General features: G+C 37.9%; 1 protein-coding gene across 1 annotated transcript in view; it reads right to left on the bottom strand.

The window, feature by feature from the left end:
- Positions 1 to 3,149: 3,149 nt before the first annotated feature.
- The window catches only part of PARN (poly(A)-specific ribonuclease), a 41,618-nt gene continuing 19,367 nt past the window's right edge, over positions 3,150 to 25,400 (bottom strand). The window contains exons 19-24 of the mRNA XM_026049030.1: positions 24,991 to 25,046; positions 22,544 to 22,630; positions 17,600 to 17,674; positions 8,247 to 8,436; positions 5,678 to 5,868; positions 3,150 to 3,709 (exon numbers count right to left, since the gene is read on the bottom strand). Coding sequence (XP_025904815.1) covers positions 3,657 to 3,709; positions 5,678 to 5,868; positions 8,247 to 8,436; positions 17,600 to 17,674; positions 22,544 to 22,630; positions 24,991 to 25,046 — 652 coding nt within the window. The 3' untranslated portion in view covers positions 3,150 to 3,656. The remainder of the gene's footprint in view (positions 3,710 to 5,677; positions 5,869 to 8,246; positions 8,437 to 17,599; positions 17,675 to 22,543; positions 22,631 to 24,990; positions 25,047 to 25,400) is intronic.

The following is a 25,400-nucleotide window of genomic DNA, read 5'->3' as shown; positions in this document are numbered from 1 at the left end:
TGTTGTTTTTAGGGAATTTTGATCTCCTCTGAATTCAATTATGAATCTGAAACCTTTTGATGAACTAGAAAGTTTATAATGAGGACTGAGGCTATTAAAATTACCGAGACTTTCAGCTACTTGTGGACTTGTGGATAAAGATTCCTAAATAAATTCAAAAATAACATTATCAAGTGCATAGCAAACCTTAAGTTTGGCAATGCTAGAACTTAAGCTTTCTATTTCTTCTTTAAACAATACCATACATGAACGGCCTCAAATATAACATTCATTTTCCATATCCTCAACAGAAGTGTCTTATTTTCTAGTAATATATAAGAGACTACGCTAAAAAACAAACATACTTTACTCATTGGTGAAAGTATCATCTACCAATTTAATTTAACCCCTTACAAACAAGACAATTGATAACAGTGATAAACTGATAAACAGTGTTAGAAGGAAAAGCCATTAAGAGACTSGTAAGCATAAAACCTGCACAAAGCACTGCTGTAGTACTGCACAAGGACRAAGAAGTGTCATGTCACATGCCCATGATGTAAATTAGCACTCACTTTTTGCTCCTGCCTCACCAAGGTGAAGCTCAGGGGCCTCGTGCCTCCCGTGAGTATGTGGAGCTCAGCTCTCTCCCACYGTTTCAGTCCCTCTCCTGCGAAGATGGCTGGATTTAGTCCACCATCTTCACTGCCTTCAGCTCTTTACCTCAACCCAAAATGGAGACCTACGTCAGGTTCTTCTGCTACTAGAAGTGGAGCAAATTAACARAAACCTTTACCTCCCTCAGTGTAGRARCATCTCGTCAGGACTCTGCTCTTTCTTACCTGTCCCCAACTCAAATCCATGCTGTGGGTGGTCACTCTGGCCCTTACTGCTCTCGGCCATACAGCTCTCCTCCTCTTCACGCAATTCCTACAGCCCACATCGTGATACAAGTTAAGACTTCCAGAAACACTTGAAAGGATTTTAAGTTATTCCCCTACAGTTAAAGTGGAGTTTTACCTCGCTTGCAGACAATAGTCGCCCACCACAGCCAATGCTCACCTGTCAGGTTGAGGTGTCACCCAACACGCACACTTGGTTCCTGAGGAGCCGCCTGGCACGAGGCACCTTCTCCGGGGGTAGGTACAGCCGCCTTGCTCCAGCTTCACCCAGCCCCTCAGAACCACCATCTTCCTCCTCAGCCCCCCGCTTCCATCAGGGGTAAATATCATTGTTTAAGGCTAACGAGAGTGCTGAGGGGAGACAGAGGCTCAGTGCCCTCTTGAGGTGATGAGGGGAGCCGGGTGGGAGCCATGTTCCCTCCTTTGGAACGTGAGGGATTTTACCAGACCAAAGAATAATGATGTTGTGATACCAGTGGGGTCATCTCCTGCCTTAGGACACCAGCTATTAGTGACCCTGCGCAGTTTTCCACCCCATACTTCAGATTAGAAATAATATAGTCTCTCATTCCAGTCATGTTTTATTTGCTTAACTACATGGTAACTGCTAACACACCCACCGTACTAGGGAACAAAATGGCACTAGTTTCTTAAGAGGTATTGGTTACAGCTGTAGAGCCCCAACATTATTAAGATTATGCTCCTCAAAACTACTAGTGTCAAGGGCCAATGTAGAAATAGATGAAAAATGTGAAATAAGATTAACTTTTGTACAATGTATTTAAATAGGTTATCATCTGAAAAATCCAGTGTACTCCAGAGATGCAGCATCTTATGCACAAGGAACAAAATCTTCATAGTTGAGACAAGGATACATTTGGCCTAAAGAAACACACTTTTAAAGGATTTAAGGTTCTATATTATAATGCACTTAAAACTTTTATTTTCCCTATCAGGTAGACAACTATGACTGTTCATGATTGAAGTCAGTCGTCGTAAAGATCCGAGTTGCCTCAGGGCAGACGGAACCTCTGCAACAGGGTAATGCTCTGTTGCTTCTTACTGGAAAATTGCTTTCATTTTACCCTCAACTTGACAGTCCCTTACATGCCTTTGCATCTTGCAGAGACCATGGCATCGTGCCTCTTAGGAAAACAAAACCTGTTGCTTATATTCTGAAAATTGAATGTGACTGTCTTTGTATTTTGAGGTACTCAAGATGAAAAGTTACCTAATTATTTACTCCAAATGTCACGTTTCAGGTAAGAAAAACCTGGACACTTGAGAGCAGAAGAGCCCAGCTCTATTCCCCTCTTGCATTGCTAATAAGACTCTCTCAYTTACTACATGCTACTCCAGAAAACTAATCTTCCATGGGTTCCCAAGTTAGAGATAAAGCTTTTAAACATCTGAGGGCCTTAAATTAATGTTCCCTCTCTAATGCTAGTTCAATTTGGCACTCATTACATTTAAAAAGAATACAGTATTTTCACATACCTTCAAAGAGGTTATTGCATAGTTTAAATGACTGCTTCAGATTCCATTGTAAATACAATTTGATGAAGCCTCCTTAATTGTCCACTCTCCACAGCAATGGGTTTGAATCTTTTGACTTGCAGAACGCCTAGATTTTTTTTTTCCCCTTCCAATGGAAACATAGCAATACAAAGCTTCAGACCACAAGCTTGCTTTTCTTGGTTAGACTTCACAAATCTCTTCAAAGTAGTCCACAGATGCAACGGATCTGCTAATCACAAGCTGAATGTTTCATGAAGACAAAAAATTCTCCGCATTATGAACAGCAAAAAGAATACAACGGAAAAACATTTCAGTTCTCAGAATAACAAAGTAAAAYAAAAACAAAACAAAAACAAACAAAAAACCCAACAAGCCAGATCCTAAGAAAATTCTTTAATTTTCATTTTATGGAAATACATCTTTTGTTTTTATTTCCATGATACAAAAATCTTAAATATCAAACATTTTTGGAAATCTACCAAGGCAGATCTTTTTTAAACAAATAAAGGGCTGGTGCAGTTAGCAGGTTTGTCACAGGTACCAAAAACATTTTTTTACAAAAATCCCCTAAACCAGGAAAGGAGGAAGAAGGAATCAGATCAAGACTTAAAAGTGAAAACAGCAACAGATGTGAAAAAGAAATACCACCTCCCACCAGGACATTCACATTTTAGGAACTATAAATTACAAGTTTTTTGAAAGGACACAATAATTTGGCTTTTAGACACCAACTGGCTACACTAAGACAGGGAGAGAGGAGGGAAATGGAAAAGTAGAAGAGATTTCCAGATGAAGTAACTGGTAGAAAGCAGTGTGAGATACTGCAATTCTACCTGTCTCAAGACTGCTGGCAACATATTGATATTGCCTGAAACAAATATAAAGATAGGAGATTTAAGGTAACTCCTTTCAAGCGCAGAAAACAGCACAAGTTTGTACAGTGCCAGTTCTTGGGTACGTGTCATAGCTAGCATGCTGAAGTAGGTGACCACAACACAGTTAGTCTTGCTTTTCAAATCTAACATCAGTTACGACAGCAAGGTTTTCACACGACCAACGACATAATTGTAAACTAGTTAATATACACACGAGTAAAATTGACAGTGATTGTTCAGTAAACAGTTTTAAAAAATTAAACTGATTTTCAGGACACATACTGCTTTGTTAACACCACTTTATTTAAATAAAGTATGGCTTCCAAAAGGTGTTTTCTTGCAACTGCTTCGAAACAATCCCACTTGTTAAGGCTGTTGTTTCCTACCATGTTTCAGGGACTTCAAAAATTTCAGTGGAACTGCTTGTGAGGCTTCCTACAAGACAAAACCACAGGACTACATATTAAAAAAAATGGAAAGAACCAGAATTAAATCAATAATCTTTTTGAATCTTTCAGAGCGTAAAAGGCATAATTTCTCCTCCTGACTAAAGATACATTGACATACATTACTGGCAAGCCAGCACTTATATAAATAGTGTGCTGTATTCTTTTTGTGAGTAGGTAAAATAATAATGGAAAAATCAGAGTTAAATTTATTTGTAAAATTCATTAAGGCAAATTCCAGTTTGAATGTACTGAAGAGCAAAAGTGTMGTAAGAGTCAATTTCAAGTTTCTTAACTAAACGCTAAACAATGAATTTTACAATATTTTAATTTAGATATTGTGTTTTACAATACACAATATAAAGTAATATAACACTTCCTTCCAAAACACACTTGCTATTACTCTTTTAAGTGGCAGGTAAGAAAAGAAAAATACTGCAGAATATTTTCAGCACAAAATAATTTTAGAAATATCACTTACACGTRTACTGACAAAATACATTTCCATCATGCCAACACAAACCACAGATTTTATACTGTTTTTCTATAGCAAACACTTAAAATGAACAATTTTCCTAACAAAACACTGAGGAAAGAAAAAAAAATCTTATCCTTTGTATCAACTTATAAAGCATTTGACTGTACACCAAAGATTGGAAAAAAATGATGCTTGGTACATAGTATCACTTTCTGAGTAAAAAGCAACTAGAATAGGAATGGAAAGGAAGTTTTAGCTCATAGTTGCGTTATTTGAATGCACTTAAATACAGGTAGTGCCCAAGAATTAAGAGTTTTGAAATACCCAATTTAATATATCCTAATGCACTTCCACAAGTAAATAGTAAGAAAAATTGAAATAGAATAAGCAATTAAWAGATCAACAAAAAACCAAATCCTTCATGGTTCACATTATCCAAGGTTATTTATTATTATTTTATACTGGTTGAACAACTCATCCATCATAGCAAAAATATTAGATGAATAAAAGAATAGCTTTCATCAGACAAAGTTCAGAAATTTTAAAAACACCTTTACATCTTCAGGTCATCTAAACTACACTCAGGTGAAAAGTTTTTAACCAAATGAGAACAAAAAAAGTGCTGAAACAGCACACAGAACATTGCATATAGTTACATATACACATCATATCAAAACACTTTCTAGAATACATGAAAAAGATTATTTGGGTTTTTCATTTCCATTAGAAACAACTGATTTTCAAGCATTATATTTTGAGTTTGAAACTAGATTTAAAAAAATGAGAAGACTTATAAAATACATTTAGAACAAGAAAAAAAGTCTTTTATTTTCTGAGCAAATGCTCAACTTGGCATTAGAAAAACCTACAATCTCTTCTGTTTTTCAGAAACTGCATCTCCTGGGAGCAAGATTCCTCAAGTTTCCACAACTAGCACTCCATGAAATGTGAATGCTCTGCTCGCGCTCCAGTAAGCTTGCGTAATAAACAAAAACTTACTTGGAGCCTGCCGTGCACTACAAGAACTGCTAAGGGTGACTGTTATCCGCTTGTCCAGAATGTTTGGCAACACAGCAGTAAGGGATTTTAAAACATACTCACTTTTCATCACTGTTTTGCTAAGTTAACATTGGGGGGGGAGTAGACTTAACTGAAAAAAATCACATCAAACAAAGATTTAAAATAGTTAAAAATATTGAAATGGCTTTACTGATGACTTTCCTTCTCAAAATAAGTTAACTACCTCTTGGTTCCTTCTGTTACTAAGCTTGGAAGATTAGGCCCAGTTTCTGAAATTTGTTTTTTTGACATTCTGTATGTATAATTCAGACCRTCATCTGAATTAACTTAAATATGAAGATGTACTGCATTACATTCATGGGAGCCCTGAGAAGCTGAGCTACTGGATACAAACTATATTCTGTTTAAGCCTAGGGCATTTCCAAACAGAAAAAAAGGGAGTAGTAACAGTGCTGTTACCTGCTGGATCTTGTTCTTTCTTGATCTTTTTGAACTTCTTGGCTCTCTTACCATCTGGAAGAGACTCTGCACAGGAGTCTGTCTGATCGCCTTCTAGATCTTGGACGTCTCCCTCTTCCATATCATCAGAACCAGTTTCTTCCWGAATAGGACTCATGCTTCTCTTTCCCAATGTACTTGTACCTGTAAAACTGAAATACAGAAGAATTACRACTATGAACAAACCAGGAATGCCTCCTAGGTGCTAGCTGCTGGACATCAATTAGAGACTTAGGAAAGCAGTAGAATAAATCCTCTAGAAAGWGGTACACCTGGAAATGGCATCACCTAGAAGAGCTGACCAGCTCTTCTGTAATATTCTGTAATATTCTAAATACGCTACCTACTGTGTCACCTTATGAAGGTATGCATTCTTTGTGGTACAGATGATTCATACTTATCCACTATTCTGATCATACACTGTTGAGGTGTGTGATTTGAAGTTGTTCTCCATTGAGTTTTAATTTTTATTCACTTCATAATCTTCAGCCTTCATTAGTAAAGTTCTTATAGGACATTCTTGACTGGCAGATAAGTTTCCTTAAACTGTTAAGCCTCATACAGACAGATTGACATTGAGATGACATGCTCACTTCATTCTCTCTTCATCTGCATGTAGTTTTAAGAGTATTTCTATTACATAGAAGTAGAAAATCATCAAGGTCMATGTAGTGAACTTTAAATCATATGTGGAAGTAAAGATCCTTGCCCTACCAGTCAGGTAAAGTAAAAGCACAGAAAACCAGCATACATTTAATTGTGGGCAATGTCTGAGCAAGCCCTAACACGGCAGAAGCTCTTGAGCTAACATGGCACTTAGAGCTCTACTTCCTTCAGGACACAGGAGCGATGCTGCACAGGTCAAGTTTTGTCAYGTTTGTCAAGTTTCCTTCAATGTCAAATGACAATATTAAATCAATTAAATATGAATATAAAAAAGAATGCAGTAGCAATGGATTCAAAAGCCAGTTCCCACTATAGGCTTCCAAGTACATGAATATTACTTCTTTTAATGTATGATTTAATATTCTTTTAAAACTTTAAAGGTTCATAAGAATAAAATGTACTTTAAAGGTTCATAAGCATAAAATTTGTTTCTCTTCAAGAAACAGACCATATAGCTGTATTAATAAAAGCCATATATAAAAATATCAATATAAAACAATAAATGAATATAGTTACAGAAAAATTTTACAAGCTTATTTTTCTTTTAATCAGTAATAGCAGGAGAACATGGCCTTTCACTAGGTTTCAGCTATCGGGCTGTTAAGAATAGCTGTTTAGTTTTGGCTTTGAAATGGAACTTTTTCAGATGAACATTTTGCAATTTAAAAACAGGCACTTTCTGGGACGTCCAAAGGCAATATACAACCACGGAACACACAATTGAGCCTCACGCTCTTACTTCCATTTCAGAAGCACAAACAGCATTTACTTTGATGAATTGCTGGCCATTCCACCAGACATTCACACAGAGTGCATACCCCAAAATCTACACCTGCATTTAATTCTGAACTATAGGCAAATCACAACAGCATTTAGATGACAGAGGCAAAAGCAATTCAGCACATTTGTTCAACAGCAAATARCATTTATAGGAAGACGTGATGAAACCTCCAGTTTATCTCACTATTCCCTGACAAAAGAAACAGCTCTGCAGCTCCAAATTATTTTTACACTCTTCTAAAATGGTCTAACTACAATAAACCACAAAAACATGACCTGCACTCCACTGCAACTTACTTGTAAACAGAACTGAGAGAAATTATGTGATGAAAAAGAAACAGCAATAACTTGATAGTATAACACACACAGAAAATACACAGTAAAAAGCCTTCCCCATTCAGTCACACAGATCGCTTCAAAAAAGAAAAGAAGTGTTACTTTCACATAAAAATATCTCATTATGACAGGGTAAAGATGGAACAAGAAATGCATACCACAACTTACTGTACCTGAAACAAAAATCAAGGACTCTACATTTGGCTTTCTATTTACAAATGTAATTCAACCCTTTTTTGAAGTTTATTCCAGACACTCAAAGCCACAAAATAATTATTTATGCTCCTTTTTCTGAGACACAGGGCAGAGGAGCTGCTAGAGACAGCGATTCATCCCCTCTTCCGTGGCAGCATTACCACCACACAAGTCAGCCAAAAAGAAAAAGGCACTTACAGGAGTTTGAGAAAATATCCAAGTTTCCAAATGGTAGAAGCTATCTGGAGGTGGAAACTAAATAAGTAATTCTATTTTTTTTTTATTTAAGAAACAGTATTAGGCCAAGCTCAGAAGCTGTGACTTGACTCATCCCCAAAATCTCAACAGTCATGCAAGAAGTCTAAGCAYGTTTTTGACCAAATTCCCTCTGCTCTTTTACCAATAACCTAGTGACAGATGAGGTACCATCACTGATTTATAAGCAAAAAAACAAAAAAGCAGCAGAGAAAAAAATGCCACCTAACTACCCCACAATTGATAGACTGGCAATAACAATGCAATAAAAATGCAAGAGTTGACAACAAAGTCTCACCTGTTAACACAGTAGTATCGACTCTGGGAAACATAAGGGCTGCATTGAGTTTTTAACCGCTTTCTCTCCATCTCCTTCCAACTATCTTCTGTACATTTTCTCTTTGCCTGTTTCTCTTCATGCTTTTTCTCAACATATTCTGCATATGTCTGGATCCTATAGCTTTCAGCATACCTGCTGGTGTTTACAGCTACAAGGAAGAAGAGCAATATTATATACAAAACACTTGAATGACAGTATTTCCTCTCCTGAAAAAGCTCACTGACTTCTGCTTTTCAAAATAACTCATTTGTTCAGTTCATATAAGCAACCTCAAGTATTTCAGATAGAGCTACAAAGGAAAAAAGAAAAAAAAATTTACTCTCCTATGTTATTTTTGAATTGCATATTCAAAACACTTCTCAGACAGATGCATGCAAAGAAAGGGTTAATTCTACTTAAATCTTCTTGCTTTTAAATTTGAAACCATCAGTTCCTCACTCATAACCCTTTCCCAGATTGCATGTTGGCAAGAAAAGGTTTCCTGGATTTTTTCCCTTTAAGTCTTGTTACTTAAACCAGCAGGTTTATTTTGCAAGTCTGCCAGGAAAAGACGACATTTGCAGAGTTGTTGCCAAAACTTTGTTTGATTGCTGTGAAACATAAGCTTATTTGAGCTGCACTTTTTGTTGCACAAGATACCCATGGAAGCAGCCCTTAATTAATACCCAGCTGTTCCAACCCTGCATCTTTTGAACAGCAGGTCTCCACTTAACTAAAAACAACAGCTAATTCAAGGTAGAAGGATTTCTGTCAATGCAAAATGAGGWTCACTTATAAAAACACTTGCACTGCCTGCACTTAGCAACAATTTACCAACATTCCTTCAAGTCCCATCATCTTTGCAGCTCTCAGCTTTAATGTGTGAGCCAAGCTGTAGCCTGAAGTCATCGCTCCAACAGATGAATCAGCAAATCACATCGGCTGTCGATGGGTCCTCTGCTCTTCACAGCTTAACTCATCGACYGCGAGCGTTGCAAAGCAACCAGTAACCCCAGTTTAAGTACAGAACAAAACAGGCTGGCCATTTTTTTAGCTGCAAAAGGAATTACCTACACACCAGTTGTGATAAATAGACACCGTTTGCTGCTGAAGTAAAACCTTCCAAAGAACATAAAACTGGGCAGCAGCCTCATATATTCAGTTTTAATCCCATGAACAAATAGTAGAATTTATGATTAATAGTTTCATAAGACAGTTGCATGAACCAAAGGGATGTTAGACAACCCTCCTTCCACACTCCTTGTAGTTGCTTTCAAATATAAAGTTACAGGATCTGTCTGCAAAAATCAGATGCATATTTATTGCCCCTGGAGTTAGGGTAAATTCATGATTGGATTAACGAGCTTCCTTGCGCCACTGCATGCCAGTTGACATTCCTAGCTGTAAAATTTGTTTAGTGAAACCTCAAGGGTGTTTTTACTTTCTGAAATCAAACACATAGTTACCACAAATCATCTGATAAGTAGTGATTTGTTGAAACATAATCACATTCATTTGTTTTGACCTAAATGAAGAGCCAAAGTTGTTGCTCTTTCATTTAATTCCCTGATAAACTTTGCACGTTTAAGGAAAAGATCATCCTAATAGCCTAAAGCACAGCCTAAAGAACTATTAAATAAGGCGTTGTGTTTCTGATCAGAGACAACTCTGCTTTCTTGARATAAGGCCTATATTTTACAGCAATTCATTCAAAAATATAACTTGCTGAATACATTGTTTTATGAACTGGGCAAATGAAATGAAGGCACATGGATGATTTTAAGGAGTCACGCAGATAAATCAATCCTGTGTGGTCTTGAACCAAAGAGTAGTTCCTTGTAGAAGTTGAAAATAATCCTCTCTGAAGCTCTTCCGAGATGTACTCTCCACGTTGCCAAACAAACCAACTGAAGCTCTCTCATTTCGCACTGCCAAAGGAAGCCTATTGCAGATGCACTGTGAACTACGACAAGCCAGAGAGAAGGCAGCCTTGTTATTTACCTCCTGAGAAGGGACAAATCTTCCTGTCAGGAACCTGATCTGGCCACCAACACCCCATGGCTGCATCCAGTTACACTAGTTGCAGCCATGATGTTAAGTATCTATCTTAAAATAGAATAATTGAAGCTGCACATTATTTTAGGAAGAACATTTCTAGACCACAGCATCTACCCTAGTTACTGGGCGAGCCATTAAACAGGCTGATGGAGGCTGAGTGATCCAGGAGGAATGTGCACAAAGATCCTCTTTCACCAAGTCACCACTCCTGCACAGAATGAAATGCTGACACATGGCCGTGGTGAGTATGAAGCTTGTAGCTAGACAAATGCATAAATGCACTATATAGCTAGAAAAAAAAAAAAAAAGAAATATAAAATACATATGCACACAGAATTACACGGATTAATACACAGTCTGCAATATGAAGCACACAGGTTTATGAAAAGCTGAAGTAAAAATTCATTTATGAAACCTTAAAATGCTTCTGGTAGGTCACTCTGGAGACTACGTAAAAGTACTATATGTTAAACTCATCTGATAATGTACAATTTAAAATATGGCAACATTGCCTCAATCAGATGAGCAGCATTCAATTAATGAGCAGCTATTTCAATATTTTGTTTCATTATTATTAKTGTGCGGTTCCCCCGCCTTGCTGAATTCTAGGTCTATTTCTACTCTATCTCAAAACCAGAAGTTTCCAAGTACATCTTTCTCCTCCCGATGTTTCCTCAGTATTTTGAAGGAAAGCTCGTAAGTTGAAATAGTGCTATTATGCCTGCCTCAAGCACAGAGCAGAGGTAAAAAATGAACACCCCAAATGAGAGAATGTCTTTTAAGTTAGCCTAAAACCAGAACCAAGAGTTGCACAAAGTATTCAGTCAAAGCTGGGGTCTTGCACAACTCTTAAAATGTTACCAGGGAAGTCCCAAATCAAATCCTCTAAAAGCAGCAGCACGCGATCGTGCGTCTGTGTCTCTACCAAGGCAGAACCAGGTTTCACCTGCGTTAGGTTAAGTGGCAGRGAAATTATACTTGCCAATATTAATGAGCTTCTCATGCAATTTCTGTGCACTTTTCCAGAAAATTTCCAGTATTCCTGGAGAATCTCCACTGTAAGACAAGCCTAAGTACCTAGAGCAGAAATGTTAGCTACATTTCTCCAGGCTCTTCCACAGGAATTAAGGAAATTGCTGATAGCTGCCAGTGTTGACTCAATACAAAGAGGATCAGGCACTTGGTGATTTTCAACATTTCACAGGAATGTGGCAGATTCTCTAGGCTACAAAACAAGTCCATTCCTTTAGCAGGAGAGAACTGGTCCAGGAATATGGGCCATACATACCTTACTCTTAGCTCTGACAAAAGGATAATTTAAAAAGGAGAAAAAAAATCTGACACTGTTGCCCAAATCCACCTAAAGCCTCGCTATATTAACTTACCAATATAACAAAACTATGCATGAGAACAGGATTTTTTTAAATCCTTGCTCATCAACCCATATTAGGAAGGTCAGTAATCTTCTAAGCTGTATACATTCAGGATACTCTATGTTAAAGCTTTTATTGAGATCAAACTTTATYCTATAAATACTTTTCTTCACTTTCAAGGGCAGAATCTGTCACGGGAATATCTCCAAAAGTCAAACAAATATATTTCAGTGGTGACCACTAAGTCTCATCACCAGCTTTCCACGAGCCAAAGAGCTGTGCTGTTGCTTTCAAAKTACATTTTCAACATACAAGGCACCTACAGCAAACTCACACAGGTTTACAAACACATTGATACTTCTGGAACAAGTTTCAAGGTCCTTGCCCTCATAGAAAGTAAAATGAGGGGGAAAAGAACAAAAGAAACGCAACATCTTACTGCTGATAGAGAACTAAAAACTAGAAAAAAGGCTCCACAATCTTATGGGTGACTCTCTAGGATCATCCTACTCTGAAACATCATGAAGGAAAAGGCCTTGCTTTGAGGTCAGCAGGTAGTAAAGCTTCATTCGAAGTGTGGTCTTTTTAAATGATAAAAGCCTAGTTAGCTCCATTTTCTGCATAGCTAATTGACAGAAATCTGTAATATAGTRTAATTTTGGATCACAGCACCTCCTTGAAAGATCTCAAAAGCCCTGGTGAACTTAAATGTAATTACTTAGTGAACATATTTCCAGAAATATAACAGGCGTTCACTGAGAGATCATCAAAATGATTTATTCTATCTTTTATTCAGATATAAGGAGGGCAGTCTTAATGTAGCCATTGTGAAAACAGGTTTTCAATCATTTTTCCAACATGCCTGCTTCATCCCTCTCCCACTCCCCCCAAAATAAAAGGAAATTTATTAAACTTCTGTACTGGCCTAGCTTCTCCTCTGTACCCCAAACACTAACCAGACTGGAAGGTGCTGTGTTACTAAAGCACAAAGTCTCAAAGCACTTTTTTGTTAATCACTGTCACAAACACAAACCATGTGTTCAAACTGCACTAAGAAAGTGCAATCCTTGAAAATCATCTGTTGTGCGTTTACTGAAATAAAGCAAGCAATACTTGACTGATCATTCTCACATGCTTAGAAATTCAGATGCCTAAAATACTTTCTTTCAAAATAATCCAGTGAGTTAAGGTTCTAAAGTTATGCCTTGGTGTCCACAAAGCCTTGCAAAAAAATTCTGTACCAAGACACAGGTACAGAATTAAGTACAAAACGTTGAAGGACAAATCACTGAACTACAATTTTTCAAGCTAACAAAACAAGCTTATTTTGTTAACACGTTATCTGATTTCCTAATTTGAATGCTGACTGTACAAAACCACAATTAGGAATGGTGAAGACCTACTCACTTGCTCCAAGGAACCTACGGAGTAGAGACTGATGAGCAGAAGTATTTTAACTGGTTGAGTTTATAGGCTCTGAATTGCATCTTATTACAAACTACCAAAACTGAGAACTTCCACTGTGCTGATCCGCTTGGGCTGTTTTCCTCTCCCGTATTAGCCTAAGATAGCGAGAGGTGGTAATACAGATTTAGAAATAGGCCAGAAATAGACTTTTAGGTTTAGAGATAGACTTTCAAAAGAGACTTTCTTTTCATGAAGATTGTTATCTCTTTTGACACCTGGACCCAGGTGGAATGTGGTTACAAAGCAGCCGTTCCCCTGGCTGGGGATGCTCAGCTGGCAAGGTTAGGAGGAGGACACCCCAACCTGGGAGGCAGTCACCGAGTCTGGAAACCRTTCACATGTATACTCAAATATCAATTAATAAGTACAGTCCCATTCACTTTATTTGCACAGCAATTTGTGCAATCTGCAGAGCACTGTGCTTCACACTAGACAGCAGTATTTTGGCATGCCAGAGGGAGGTATTGGGGCAAGGGGGAGGATATTTCCCCCGACAGGRAAGGCAGGTGATAGCATGATAGAACCACAAGACATTCCACACTGCACCCAGGTAGATCCTTATAAAGGGTCTTAACTTCTTCAAGACACTGATCTTTAAAGCATTGGAAGAATTCATGCATTTAACCTTTACACCTTGTTTAAATACCGCAGTAATTGAAACAAATGCCTAAAAGCACTGGCCTATTCCCCAGAAACTCCAGTCAAATGAAAAGATGGACAAAAAAAAATTGAAATTAAGCTGGGCAGGGGAGGRGTACTGTATTTATAGGATACACATATAAAAAGAATTTTATTTTCCAAAAGGATTATGAAGTGTTTAGATCTGCTCGTCTACAAACTAGGAGTCTGCCACAAGTGCAAGGCTTCCCCGCAGCAAGAGGTGAAACCTCAGGGTCTGTTGTTGCTCTGAGCAAAAGGCTTTTTTGCCTCCCGGGCAAAAGGCCTTTGCGGAAGCTGTAGAGCCGAGTTTCGCCAGAGCGTTGATTTAACAGCTTGTTGCTACTAACCAGACAATCCCATTCTTTGTTCCGTGGCTGCTGCTCCAAGCTCCCCTATGGCATTTCTGGTTTTTATGGACCTGCTGATGAGCCAGTTCACCTCCCGGAATCAGTAGGAGTTTTCTCTCCCTCTGCCTCAAACACAGGATGAGCAAAACAAGAGCAGAGCACGTTGCTGTCAGGGGAAGAATCATACCCTTAATACAACTGTGAAGTCTTGGGACTGGCACAGACCACTAAGGGCATTTGAATGCCATCAAGGTAAATATTGTAGCTAAGGCTGAGCAGATGCTGGAGCTGCACTCCTTCAAAGACCTGGTGACACTTCTGACACCAGCTATAAACTTCAGAACACAAAATCAGCAAACAGAGCTTGGAGACATCCTGAAGAGAGTGCAGGATGAAGACAGCCTGTTATTAGCATCGAAGCTGTCAGTTCAAGCCTATTAATGTCCCATATGTCACTGCCAGATGCTTCAGAAGTAGCTATCCAGATAATGAGTTCCCTCCTCACGCTGGCAAATATGGTGGAGATCGTGCCCAACTGCCAGAATTAACAGACTCACTACTGCAAACAAGTGCATTTATTCGTTCCCCTCCAAATAATCCCTCTCCCCCAAAGAAAACCAATTGGCAGCTTTTCCATTCTGACACTCCTTGTTACCCTTGGAGGGATGGAAAAACCTGCAGCCATCCAAAACTGTTTCTATCCATCTTAGAATTTCCATGAAAGCTAGGGACTCTGGCCTTTACCTTGCAAATATGGCCTCAGCATGTCCTGCTTTTCAAAGTATTTAAGTGATTTCTGCTGTCTCCTTTATAAAGTTAATGCACATTTAAAAAACTCCAACTTGCATTCTGATCAATGAAAATAACAGAAAAGTACACAAAAAAGGGGCATATACCCCATTACAAAAGTCTTCCTGCAGAAGGTTCCATTTTGATGCAACACAAGAATTAAAAATTTGGAAGTACCAAGTTTTATGAATACATGTAAACATATTTGAGTATGTAATATTCATATAACCTAAGATTCAACACTGCAAATTTGTGTCAGTGGCTGTGTTCCTGATGCAAAAATTTAATTTAAACTTTCCTAAAGCATCAGAATTCTGTAGATCTTGAGAATCCACAACCTAACGCCAAAAAAAAAAAAGTCACAGAGAACTAGAGAGGGTTGTCCAAAAGAGCACAAGRTTGGAATAAAAAGCAAGCCTCCAGCAATAGGAATTATGGCACCACAGCTGGACCCCAGCTAGGCACCGTGGTCAGGGAGCCCCTGCCCTGAGCCTCTGAAGGGAACCTCACACCTCCTGAACGGTCAGAACGGGCACGTACAATGTGGGGAGCAGGACAGATACTCCCTGCCATTGCCCCAAACCACAGGGGCAGAAACCGATACCCACAGAGCCTCGATGTCTTCTGCAGCTTCAGCACCTGCTCCCCTACCAGTCCAAGAAAGCATCTCACACATGCTCTCACCATTCTTAATTCATTTATTTTCTATAAACGTTCTTGTTGCACATGCATGCTTTATTTTTCTAATTTATATATATCTAAACTCCAAGCCAGCAACAGCTTTCAGAGGTAAGCATAAACACACACCCACAGCAACGCTTTGCACTGCATCGTATTGTTTGACAGTTCCCCAGTGCTTTTTATATAGGCCAGAAGACGCAGACGTATTTCTATAAACAGGTTAAAAACAGACCACAGTTAGTTCTCCCAGGCTCTCTGCTTGAATACAGTTCACTAAATCACAAGTACACATAGCAGCTTTTACTGTCAAGGCAGATCATTAAAGAAGTTAAAATCAGGAAACAGAATAACAGAATTGACTTTATTATAGCAAGAAACAGGAAGCTTAAGCCATTTTACAGTAAAAAATGTCATAGCTCTTTGGTAATTGAGGTTGCTACAGTTTATCAGCTTGGTTGGCCAAGCACTTCCAGTGTGTGATATTTTGCTATCTCTTATTACATAAAACTCCATAATCATGTGAGCTTTTAAAGTTGTTTCCCAGCACRGAGCCTGCAGAACAAGCCTCCACCTTTAACAACACATGGATATAAAGAGGTAACAGTGCCAGAAAGACTGCATTTTTAATATTCTGCAACCATTCAGTTCTTTCCACAATATATATTTACTGCAACAAAGTTATCAGGAAAGAGAGGAGAAACCAAAACCAAACACCACTCTTTCTTAGTCTACATCTCACGTTATGAGGCCAAACTCTGAGTAAGATTTACCAGGTCTGAAATAAAAAGCTTCAAATATTTCAGATAAGTTTTTCTTCACCAATATAAAATTTACTAATGCCTCAATCAGAGCACATTTTTACTGAAGATGTTTTAGATTAAGGCTTATTGCCTCCAACCTTGTAAGGCTGCACTTATTACTGAAGATCATCATGCACAAATGACTGATTGCTACAGAAACAAGTCTTCAAATATGCACTAAGAAAGAACTATAGAAACCATTAAGACCTTGTGCACTGAATAACAACCAAAAATCTAAAACAAAAAATAATTTTGAAATACTTAATTCCTTTCCCTCATAAGTGCTTACAGCACTTTCAATCAATTCAGAATGCCACCAGTGCCTCCGTGTGTTTTTCCAGCTCACATCAAAGCACAGAGAAGCAATGCCAAGCACAATATGGAAACCTGTAGTGCACTACAGTTTACAGTGTCATCAYGACCCATAAAAGTCACATTCATTTTTAACCACTTGAAAATTTAAATCAGGAACAGCCATAAGCATGTTCAGATTAAGCCTAGTAACTCAGCACTTGATAACTGGCCTTTAAAAACTTACTCAGCAAGACAGCTGTCCACTGTCCATTCATCCATGCAAGTATTACTCCACTACCAGAGTTGTGATCTTACTGACAGGTAAGCTCTCATTATCCACTACAAGATACTTAATCCTGTTTCTGTCATCTTCTACTCTTCAGGTAAAAATATCTGAAATCTTGATAGCTTTCATAGCATGAGATACTACCTCGTTTATCACCACATGTCTGACTAGTGTGTTAAATCTGAGTCTTTCATGTAAACAGTYAAGGAGAACACATGCAGATATGAAAATGACCCCAACAGTTTGTCCCTTCCTGTGAAAAGACAACTGGGTTGTTGGATGTCAAGTCTGCTGTTGAGTGAGTATGAAATGGGATTCAAATGAAATCTAAGAAAATGGTTGTCTAGAAAGATCACACAATTAATAAGCAAGCTGTAGAGAAGAAAGCCCAGCTGGGATGGTTGCCTTTGCTGCAACACATGCACTGGTACTACTGAAGTTTCATTCCTCCTATAGTTTCTTGACCAACTCAGTGGTTCTGCTGCTAGGATGACCCATCCCATTGACTTGGGAGATTTTACAGGAGCCACATAAGTTCAGTGTTAATAAGCAATTAAGCAATTAAAGAAACACATACCTATCTGCACTTGTTCTGGCTGGCTGAGCGATACAAACGCTGACGTATCATCAATCCACGACACCTGAATGTTACCTAGAAAATGCAAAAGAAGTAGTTATGACTACTTTCACCTTAGGTTGTGTCACATATTTTGCCTGATGACAGATCAGAAAGTAGGTAACTAACAGTAACTTCAGCTAAGAATGCTCTTGTCGAGATTAGACCACTGTCAAACTGCATGGCACACAGACAGTTGTGCACAAGCCTGGAGCTGGCCAAAAAGTACCCATTAGATCTGTACATCCCATAGAGAAAATACCCACTAGAGAAAGGGCCAAAAGACAACATATCTAATACCTTTTCAAATCTCAGAAACAATAGCCTTAAAAAATAATAAATAAAAGACAAACAAAACAAAAAAAACCCACACCCTGTTACATTTCCAATTCTTTTTACCAATTAGGTATTCCTATACAATCCTACAACAACTGCGGCATTTATTTTCCTGAGAAATTTCAGGAATCTATTGTACCTGTGTACAAAAACCGAAAACAGCTCTTTGAGCTTTAAAATCTCTCCGACCTTCAGGAAAACAGTATTTTACAAAGACAGATTAGACTAGCTCCAGTTGCCACTCACTCCTCCCTCACTAGGGCAAGCCCCCAGACACAGAATTCCAGTAGAGGGAATTACAACCTATAGTAAGAGTGGAGAAAAGGGCTCCCATCTCACACACACACACAGATAGTCTTTGTACAGTCAGAAATCCATTTACATTTCATATCCTCATTTAAGTGCTCTACTGTCTGTAGACTTCAGAGATGGAAAATTGGTACATTTCTTTTTTTCTAGTAGATAAGGAAATCAAGATATTAATTACATTCCACCACCATTTAACCTCCAACAAATACAAGGACAGTGATGCAAACTGTCTTAAAATGCATTTTATTTTCAGACATTTCATCTATTGAAATCTAATTTCATCCACTGGTTACAAAGTTGTACAAGTCTCTTTTGAAAACCAACCAGATAAAAATATTTTCTAATTATAAAAATACAAGCCTAGATAGATTTCGTTTATATGCTTTACATTTGAGTAGCCAGCTAGCTATTTAGGACATTAAATTCTAATCATTTTGATCAGTGCCAAAACCAGAGTTAATTCAGTATGGTTTCCTGACATTTCCCTATAGGAAAGGGCTAAAGTCTGCTACTATAAAGGCCATATATCAGAAGTGATAGACTTTATTTTATTTCATAATAACATTGAATACTTCATAAATATTTATTACAGTAAATAAATTTGATTTCTAATAATTCAAACTYGTAAAAACACAGACCTTTGCTGTCTTAGGTTAAGGGTCTTTACTGTGCAGGGAACATGGTTTTGGCAGACAACCTAACATTTTTTTWAAAACCCATAAAAAAGACAAAGATGACTATTTCAATTCAAAATTATAGTACATTTGGTAGGACAAATATTAAGAACTGTACACTGGACTACAGTCTGAAGAGAACTGCAATAAATGCTGTTTTCATTCAGTTCATGTTAACAGTCTATTCAGACTATGCTGCATTATTATTATGAAATAGGAATTTTAGAGACAATAAACAAGAACATGCAGCAAGATTGCTAAGCACTCAGTAAATATYGTGTGTTTCACAAGTATGATGGAAGGTCAATAAAGGTCTGTAAAGCAAATGCATCTGGACTTGAAGGACAGTATGTAGCAAGCAACATAGCCAGATGCCAACTTACTGCAAGGCTAACCCAAAGCAGCAATGTCCAGCAATGTTTAAGAATACCAGCTATACAGAAATAAGGCAGTTGATGCCTTTTTCCATACTTGAAAACTCTCTTTCCCTACTCTCTTTCCATCAGAGAATGGCTGAGGTTGGGAGGGAGCTCTGGAAATGATCTGGTCCCAACGGCTGCTCAAGCAGGGTCACCTAGGACAGGTGCCCAGGCTAAGCAAGCCCAGCTCTCACAGCCTTTCCTCATCTGACAGCTGAGATCAAAGGAATGGAAATTCTTCTGCAGAAGAAAGTAGGTAAAGTAGGACTCAGTCTTCAAAAGAGAATCCAAAAAGGAAGACAACATCCATATATGTCTGAGGAAAAGATATCATAAGAGAACAGAAGCAGTATGAGGGAAAGAGGGAATTCATTGTTTCTTTACAAAACATCTCAAACTATGGAGAAGTTTTAAAGTCATTTTTTCAAATGTTTAGTTACAGTTCGCTACTGCATGTTGTGTATGACAAGAATACATATGGGATAAGGAATGATTTTGGATGGAGTTAAGAAAGCTGTGAAAGGCTATTAAACTAAAAGATGCAAGTATGACCTCTAGCTCATGAATCTCCAAGCTGCAGATTGCTAATAAGAAAGTTGTTTTACTTGTCTCTGTTTTAAATGTCTCCTAAACAACATCTGCTGGCTACTAACTGCTAGGACAGGATGTTAGTATTACACAGACATTCCTCTATACAAAAAAAAAAAAAGGAAAAAAAAAGGATTATTAGCTTATTCTACTTTCTTATACTAAAAAGAAGTTAACCACACAATTCTTAATCAATAAATTATTACATCATGAGAAGAGTGAAAACAGCTTCTGGACACTCCTTGCATCAAACAACAGAAAGAGCTGAAGCCTTGACTCTGTGAACGAGGGCTAAAGCACAGAGAAAATCACCATGTGCCTGCTGAGTAAGCGAGAGGGTTAACAGAGCTTCAACCCTTCTGGCAGGAGGACAGACTGGCAAAGAAACAAGAACAGCTGGAGGAAACATTGGCATGAGAGGGGCAAGGAGAGGCCAGGAAGGCAGAGAGAAAAGCAGGATTACAGTAAAAAGCAAGTTACCCACTCAGAACTTGCACCTCTAGATGAGCTTGAGCTACTGGCAAATATTTAGTACAGGACATTGGGCTATAGCTAAAAGGTGGTTATTTTCCTCTGGGGGAGAAGGGAGGGCTTCCCTCCCTGCTGGGTTAGACACAGTGAGTTTGCAGGACCCTGCAGCACAGAGAAACAGACATCGTATCCTAAGAAAGGTATAAATGAGCCTAAGTGGCAATAAAGAGAACACRCCAGAAGCTGCAACTTCCAGCAGTTTTAAGTACTCTCACTTTTTTTTTTTTTTTAAGTTCTATTAAAATGACTAAATAACCTACCCAAATTCAAGAATTTAGTTAAAGTTAGCTTCTAAGAGACAGCACGGTACCACGCCGAGGGGCAGCAATACTCACACAGAGAAGCCGTATTCAGCCCTCAGACTGTGGCAACATCTTGCCTGAACAGGTGTCCCCTGGCACGCAGCACAGAGCCCTCAACATCCTGAGCACCCCTTCTAGGGTAGCAAATGCAAAACAGTTCCAAGTTTAACACTGCAGACCCTTCAGCTGTTTCAGTGCTTTTATTATAAGCTCGCTGGAGGATTACAGCTCTGCTTCAGGGCTTGCTAAAGTGCAAAATGTTTTTTCTAGAAGATCAGTTTAAAGTTGTTGCTTATTTTAACAACTGGTTTTTAATTTGGGCAAGAGGGCTGAATTTAAAAACTTTTGCTTGGCTAGCGTAATAAATTTGGAAATAATTCATGGCTGCCACTGCCAGGATTTGTGGGGCCTTTAGGATAACACTTAACCTCACACTGCCCGTTCTCTGTCCAGCTACAACAGGAGTAGCAGGAGTTGYAGGACTCTAGGAGGCAGCATCTGTGTTTGGCTTTGAGATCCCTGTGTAAACAGACATATCATAAAATCTAGATTTTGTTATATCCAAATATCAGCATTTTCTAAATCAAAGTTTGAAAATAYTCAGTTCATTAAAATCTGTATGAGTGAGAAAAACAGTGCTTTTCGCATTGATTAGTGTTTTCAGACATGCAAATGTGACCTCTGGTGGTATGATCTGTGCCTGCATTTATAGAGAAGGAGTTTTTAAAATTAGATCAAGTTCTGTGACCGTGTACCCATATAAAAGAAAAACAAACAAACAAAAATGATGTCCAAGCTGTAATATTTCTTGCCTTCAGCATTCTACTGGCATCATACTGAAGTATAGAAAGTTGAAAGGAAATGAATTTCATATCAATTTTATATACATCCAGAGACTTTGAATAAACTACTGAATTGCAATATAATAATAATAATAAAAGAGAGAGAGAGAGAGAGAGAGAGAGAGAGAGAGAGAGAGAGAGAGAGAGAGAGAGAGAGATCATTACTATGTAAAGCAGCATGGTGATCCATAAGGACAGGAGTGAGAGTATGTCAAGTGACAACTATTCAAATTTGACAGTAAAGTCTAGAATTTCAGCAAGACAAGATACACAAGTGTCCATGATAATATAATAAGTTGTTTTCAATAAAGTCTTTTTGAGCAAAACATATCTATAAACTTGAACAAAAAATTTCAATAACATAGACCACATTCATTTTATGAAAAAACAAAAACAACATATAATTTAAGAAATGGAAAGAATTTCCTGTGCTTCGGTTTACGCTCCAAAGAARTAATGTCTTCTCTTTCTAAACAAAACTCTAACAAGCAAACGAAACAAAACTAAAACTTCTTTTTCATACATCAATAGATAAGGCAATGTTTCAAAAAAAGTACTTTTAGTCTTACATAATTTAAATCATTTTTCTACGATTTTTGCAAACTGCAATGAAAATAACGAAAGTAACATCCAACATAGGGCTATGTAAAAGCTCATTATTTTTCTGCTTTGGGCAAGTCTTCTGCCGCAGGAGCTGCACACGAGGAAACCAGCGTGAACTAATTAAGCCCTTAATAGTTACATAATTAGTCTGCCAGATACCTTGCAGCAGATACTGAAGAAGATCCATCACTACCCAAGATAGGGGTGAGTCCATACCACAGATTAAGAACAAACTGAAATACAGAAGAATTTGCTAGAGACAGAGAACAAGATACACTGAAGTATAGACAGTTTTACTCACCAAAGGCACTAAAAAGTTGATAAAGGTCACTAGTCTTCCACTCTTTGGGAAATGTAACATGAAGAACATGATCACGTTTTGGCTGCACTGCAAAATAAAAAAATGCATTTGTTTTTGTGAATTGCAAACAGATCTGCAAGTCACAAGTTTCTGGAGTTAGTAAAAATCTAGCATGTAATCTGCACTATATATTTCTCCTTTTCTACACATTCTCATATCAAAGACAAGATGCTGAACAAGAGACATTTAATCTCATCCAGTAAAGAACATTTGTAGGTAGATCATCAAAGAGTAGACAAAACTGATGTGCCTTTCACTAGGAAAGTGATCTTTCACTAGCACCTGAGCTTTTATTATCTGTGAAATACTGTCATATTTAAAAGTGAACAATATACTATATTTTGAGGTGCAAAGAACTTGAAATATTTTCCGTTTTTCCAGTTACTGATAATCAATTTGGTCTCTCCACAGGTATCTGCAGAGTGGTATGCTTTTATATATGACACCTCACTAGGCTTTGTATTCTCATTTTAACACTATAGAGGCTGGTTCTCAATTCATTACTCCAATTTGTTAAGAGGCAACGTAAGGGTTAACTACCTACAGCTTTAGACTATAAAATTCTCACATAACCTTYGGGTACCTTCGGGTAGAGCTTCTCTCTTCTTTGGGTATAAGAAAAGCTTAGAGATTAACTGTTAGACTGACTTCTAGCTAAGAGAATTTCCCTCCCAATTTTTTTCCCTCTCCCCAATTACAAGCATCTCTACTTTGTGATCTCCTTCGCTTCGAGCATTAACGTACRACTAATTTTGCAGAGATTTTCCTTCATGTTAGAAAGATTCGTACACCTCCACTATCAGTATATTCCTAACTTTACCACATTTGGAATMCTATCAAACCTCTTATGTCTTCCACCTAAAAAGGTGAAAATTCATAATATGCTTTACAGGCATTATATGCAGCAATTGCAATCTTTTTAAAGGCCTTATTAATGCACAATGATCAAATAAATGGTGAAAGTCACTTTCATATGTTTAACAGTGCATAACACAGCATGTTATTGAACTCTATCATAATATTCTCAAAAAGCCGCAAAAACTTGCCCTAACATTACAGGACAAAAGTGACAATACAGCAAAGCTATGGTAGTCACCTACGTTAACTGCACTCGTCTTTTTTCACAATGCACCCGGTTGCACATAAGGCAGCCACCCCCTTGCAGTTTTGAAAGCCTTCCTGGTTCAAACTCTGGTGTGTCAGTCTGCCACAGGCGCCTCYTCCTGCTAAACACTACTCTCCTAGAGAGCCTCTTTTTGGCTCCTCTTCTTGGCAATCTATCAAAATAAATATTGTGAATCGGGTAGCAAGTGGAAGTAGCATCTTCACAGCTTGGCAGCCCGGACATTCTTTCAACAGCTCGGAGGGTGTACTGCCCTTCCCAGCAGCACATACAGTAGGAGAAAGAAGAAGGCAGCACAATTAGCCCTGYAGTCCCACAGCTCTGCAGAGCAAAGTCGTGATGCTGCGTTTGGTACCGTGGTTAGAAGCTAACCAGGCATCCCTGCAGCACGCATTCTCCCCTCCAGCAGTTACTTCCATCTTTCCAGAAACACATTCTGTTATCATTTAACTTAGACTTATTTAACTATTTGAAAGTAACACTAAAGACATTTGCGTACCTTACCATTAATCTAAAATTAGGTTTTTATGTAAAGCTTCACATTTTCAAAAACCAAGACATAAGTGGTAACCCTCATCCAACATTTTCTCCCTTGTGTTGTAACATCACATAAGAGTCAGGCTCTTTACGTAAGTAAAACCTGCTTTCATTTAAATATTTTAGCAATCTGTTACACCCGCAGGTGTATAATCTGAAATAACATCAGCAAAAAAGTATTTCAAGTAATACTTTTCTGTTTTATCTTATCAYGATCCTGATGTTTTGGTTGAAGTTAAGTCCAGGTACTGGACTTGCATGCAATTTGTGAAGCAAGGTGACCAAAACCATTAGCCAAAACCATTTTCATGATCATTTACTATTCCCTATTTTGCTTCCTGTATTTACTACAAGATTGTCCCTCTTCTCACTCTGCAGTATCTGATTTAGGCATCACCTTTATTTTGGCTGCTTCCTGTGCACAAAACAGAAAGGTGTAACCCTAAACACCATACATTTTATTTTCAATCAATCACTACACTTTATTTTCAATCTATTCTATTCAGTCTCCTCTGTAATGCAGATTGTCCGTTCAATGTTGAAGGGAAGAACTTATGGTTGGCTGTTCCATTCAAAAGCAACAACAAAAAAATCTTTACCATTTCTTAAGTGGTAAATAACCTAACCACAGCTGAAATCACCTATTTTAGATGCAATAAAGCTCCACAACTCCTCCTTCAAGAAAAACTGTCAGAAAATAAATTTATCAGCAAAATAAAATACTTACAGTCTGGTCCTTCCAAATTGAGATAYGGTATGTCCATTACTCTCATAAGAAATAGCCTGCAGTGAAACAGAAACRCAGCATTAGCAAATTCATGCCCCAATAGTTTTTGAAAAGCTTTATCAGGTTATATATTGTATTGTCAAGGTAATCAGAAGAATAATTGCTCATCTTAACCTTATCTTAGACTATATGAAGTTGAACGCACCTTCCACTCAGTCAATCCATAGTTTAACAAATATTCCAGATTTGAGATATTTAATATCATGCTAGTAATTCTACCGATTCAACTACACAAGACAAGAACACCTCTCCACCCCCAACACTCATGTAGCTGAAAATTTAAAATAAACGAAGAAATGAACATTGAAGAAGTAACTTGGTGCAGTAAGAGCCAGCTACATTGTAGGAAT

This window comes from Nothoprocta perdicaria, unplaced genomic scaffold (genome assembly GCF_003342845.1).
Source record: "Nothoprocta perdicaria isolate Ctin4 unplaced genomic scaffold, notPer1 scaffold_59, whole genome shotgun sequence".
NCBI lineage: Eukaryota > Metazoa > Chordata > Aves > Tinamiformes > Tinamidae > Nothoprocta > Nothoprocta perdicaria.
Note: the sequence above shows the minus strand (reverse complement) of the source record. Positions and strands in the feature narration are given on the sequence as shown.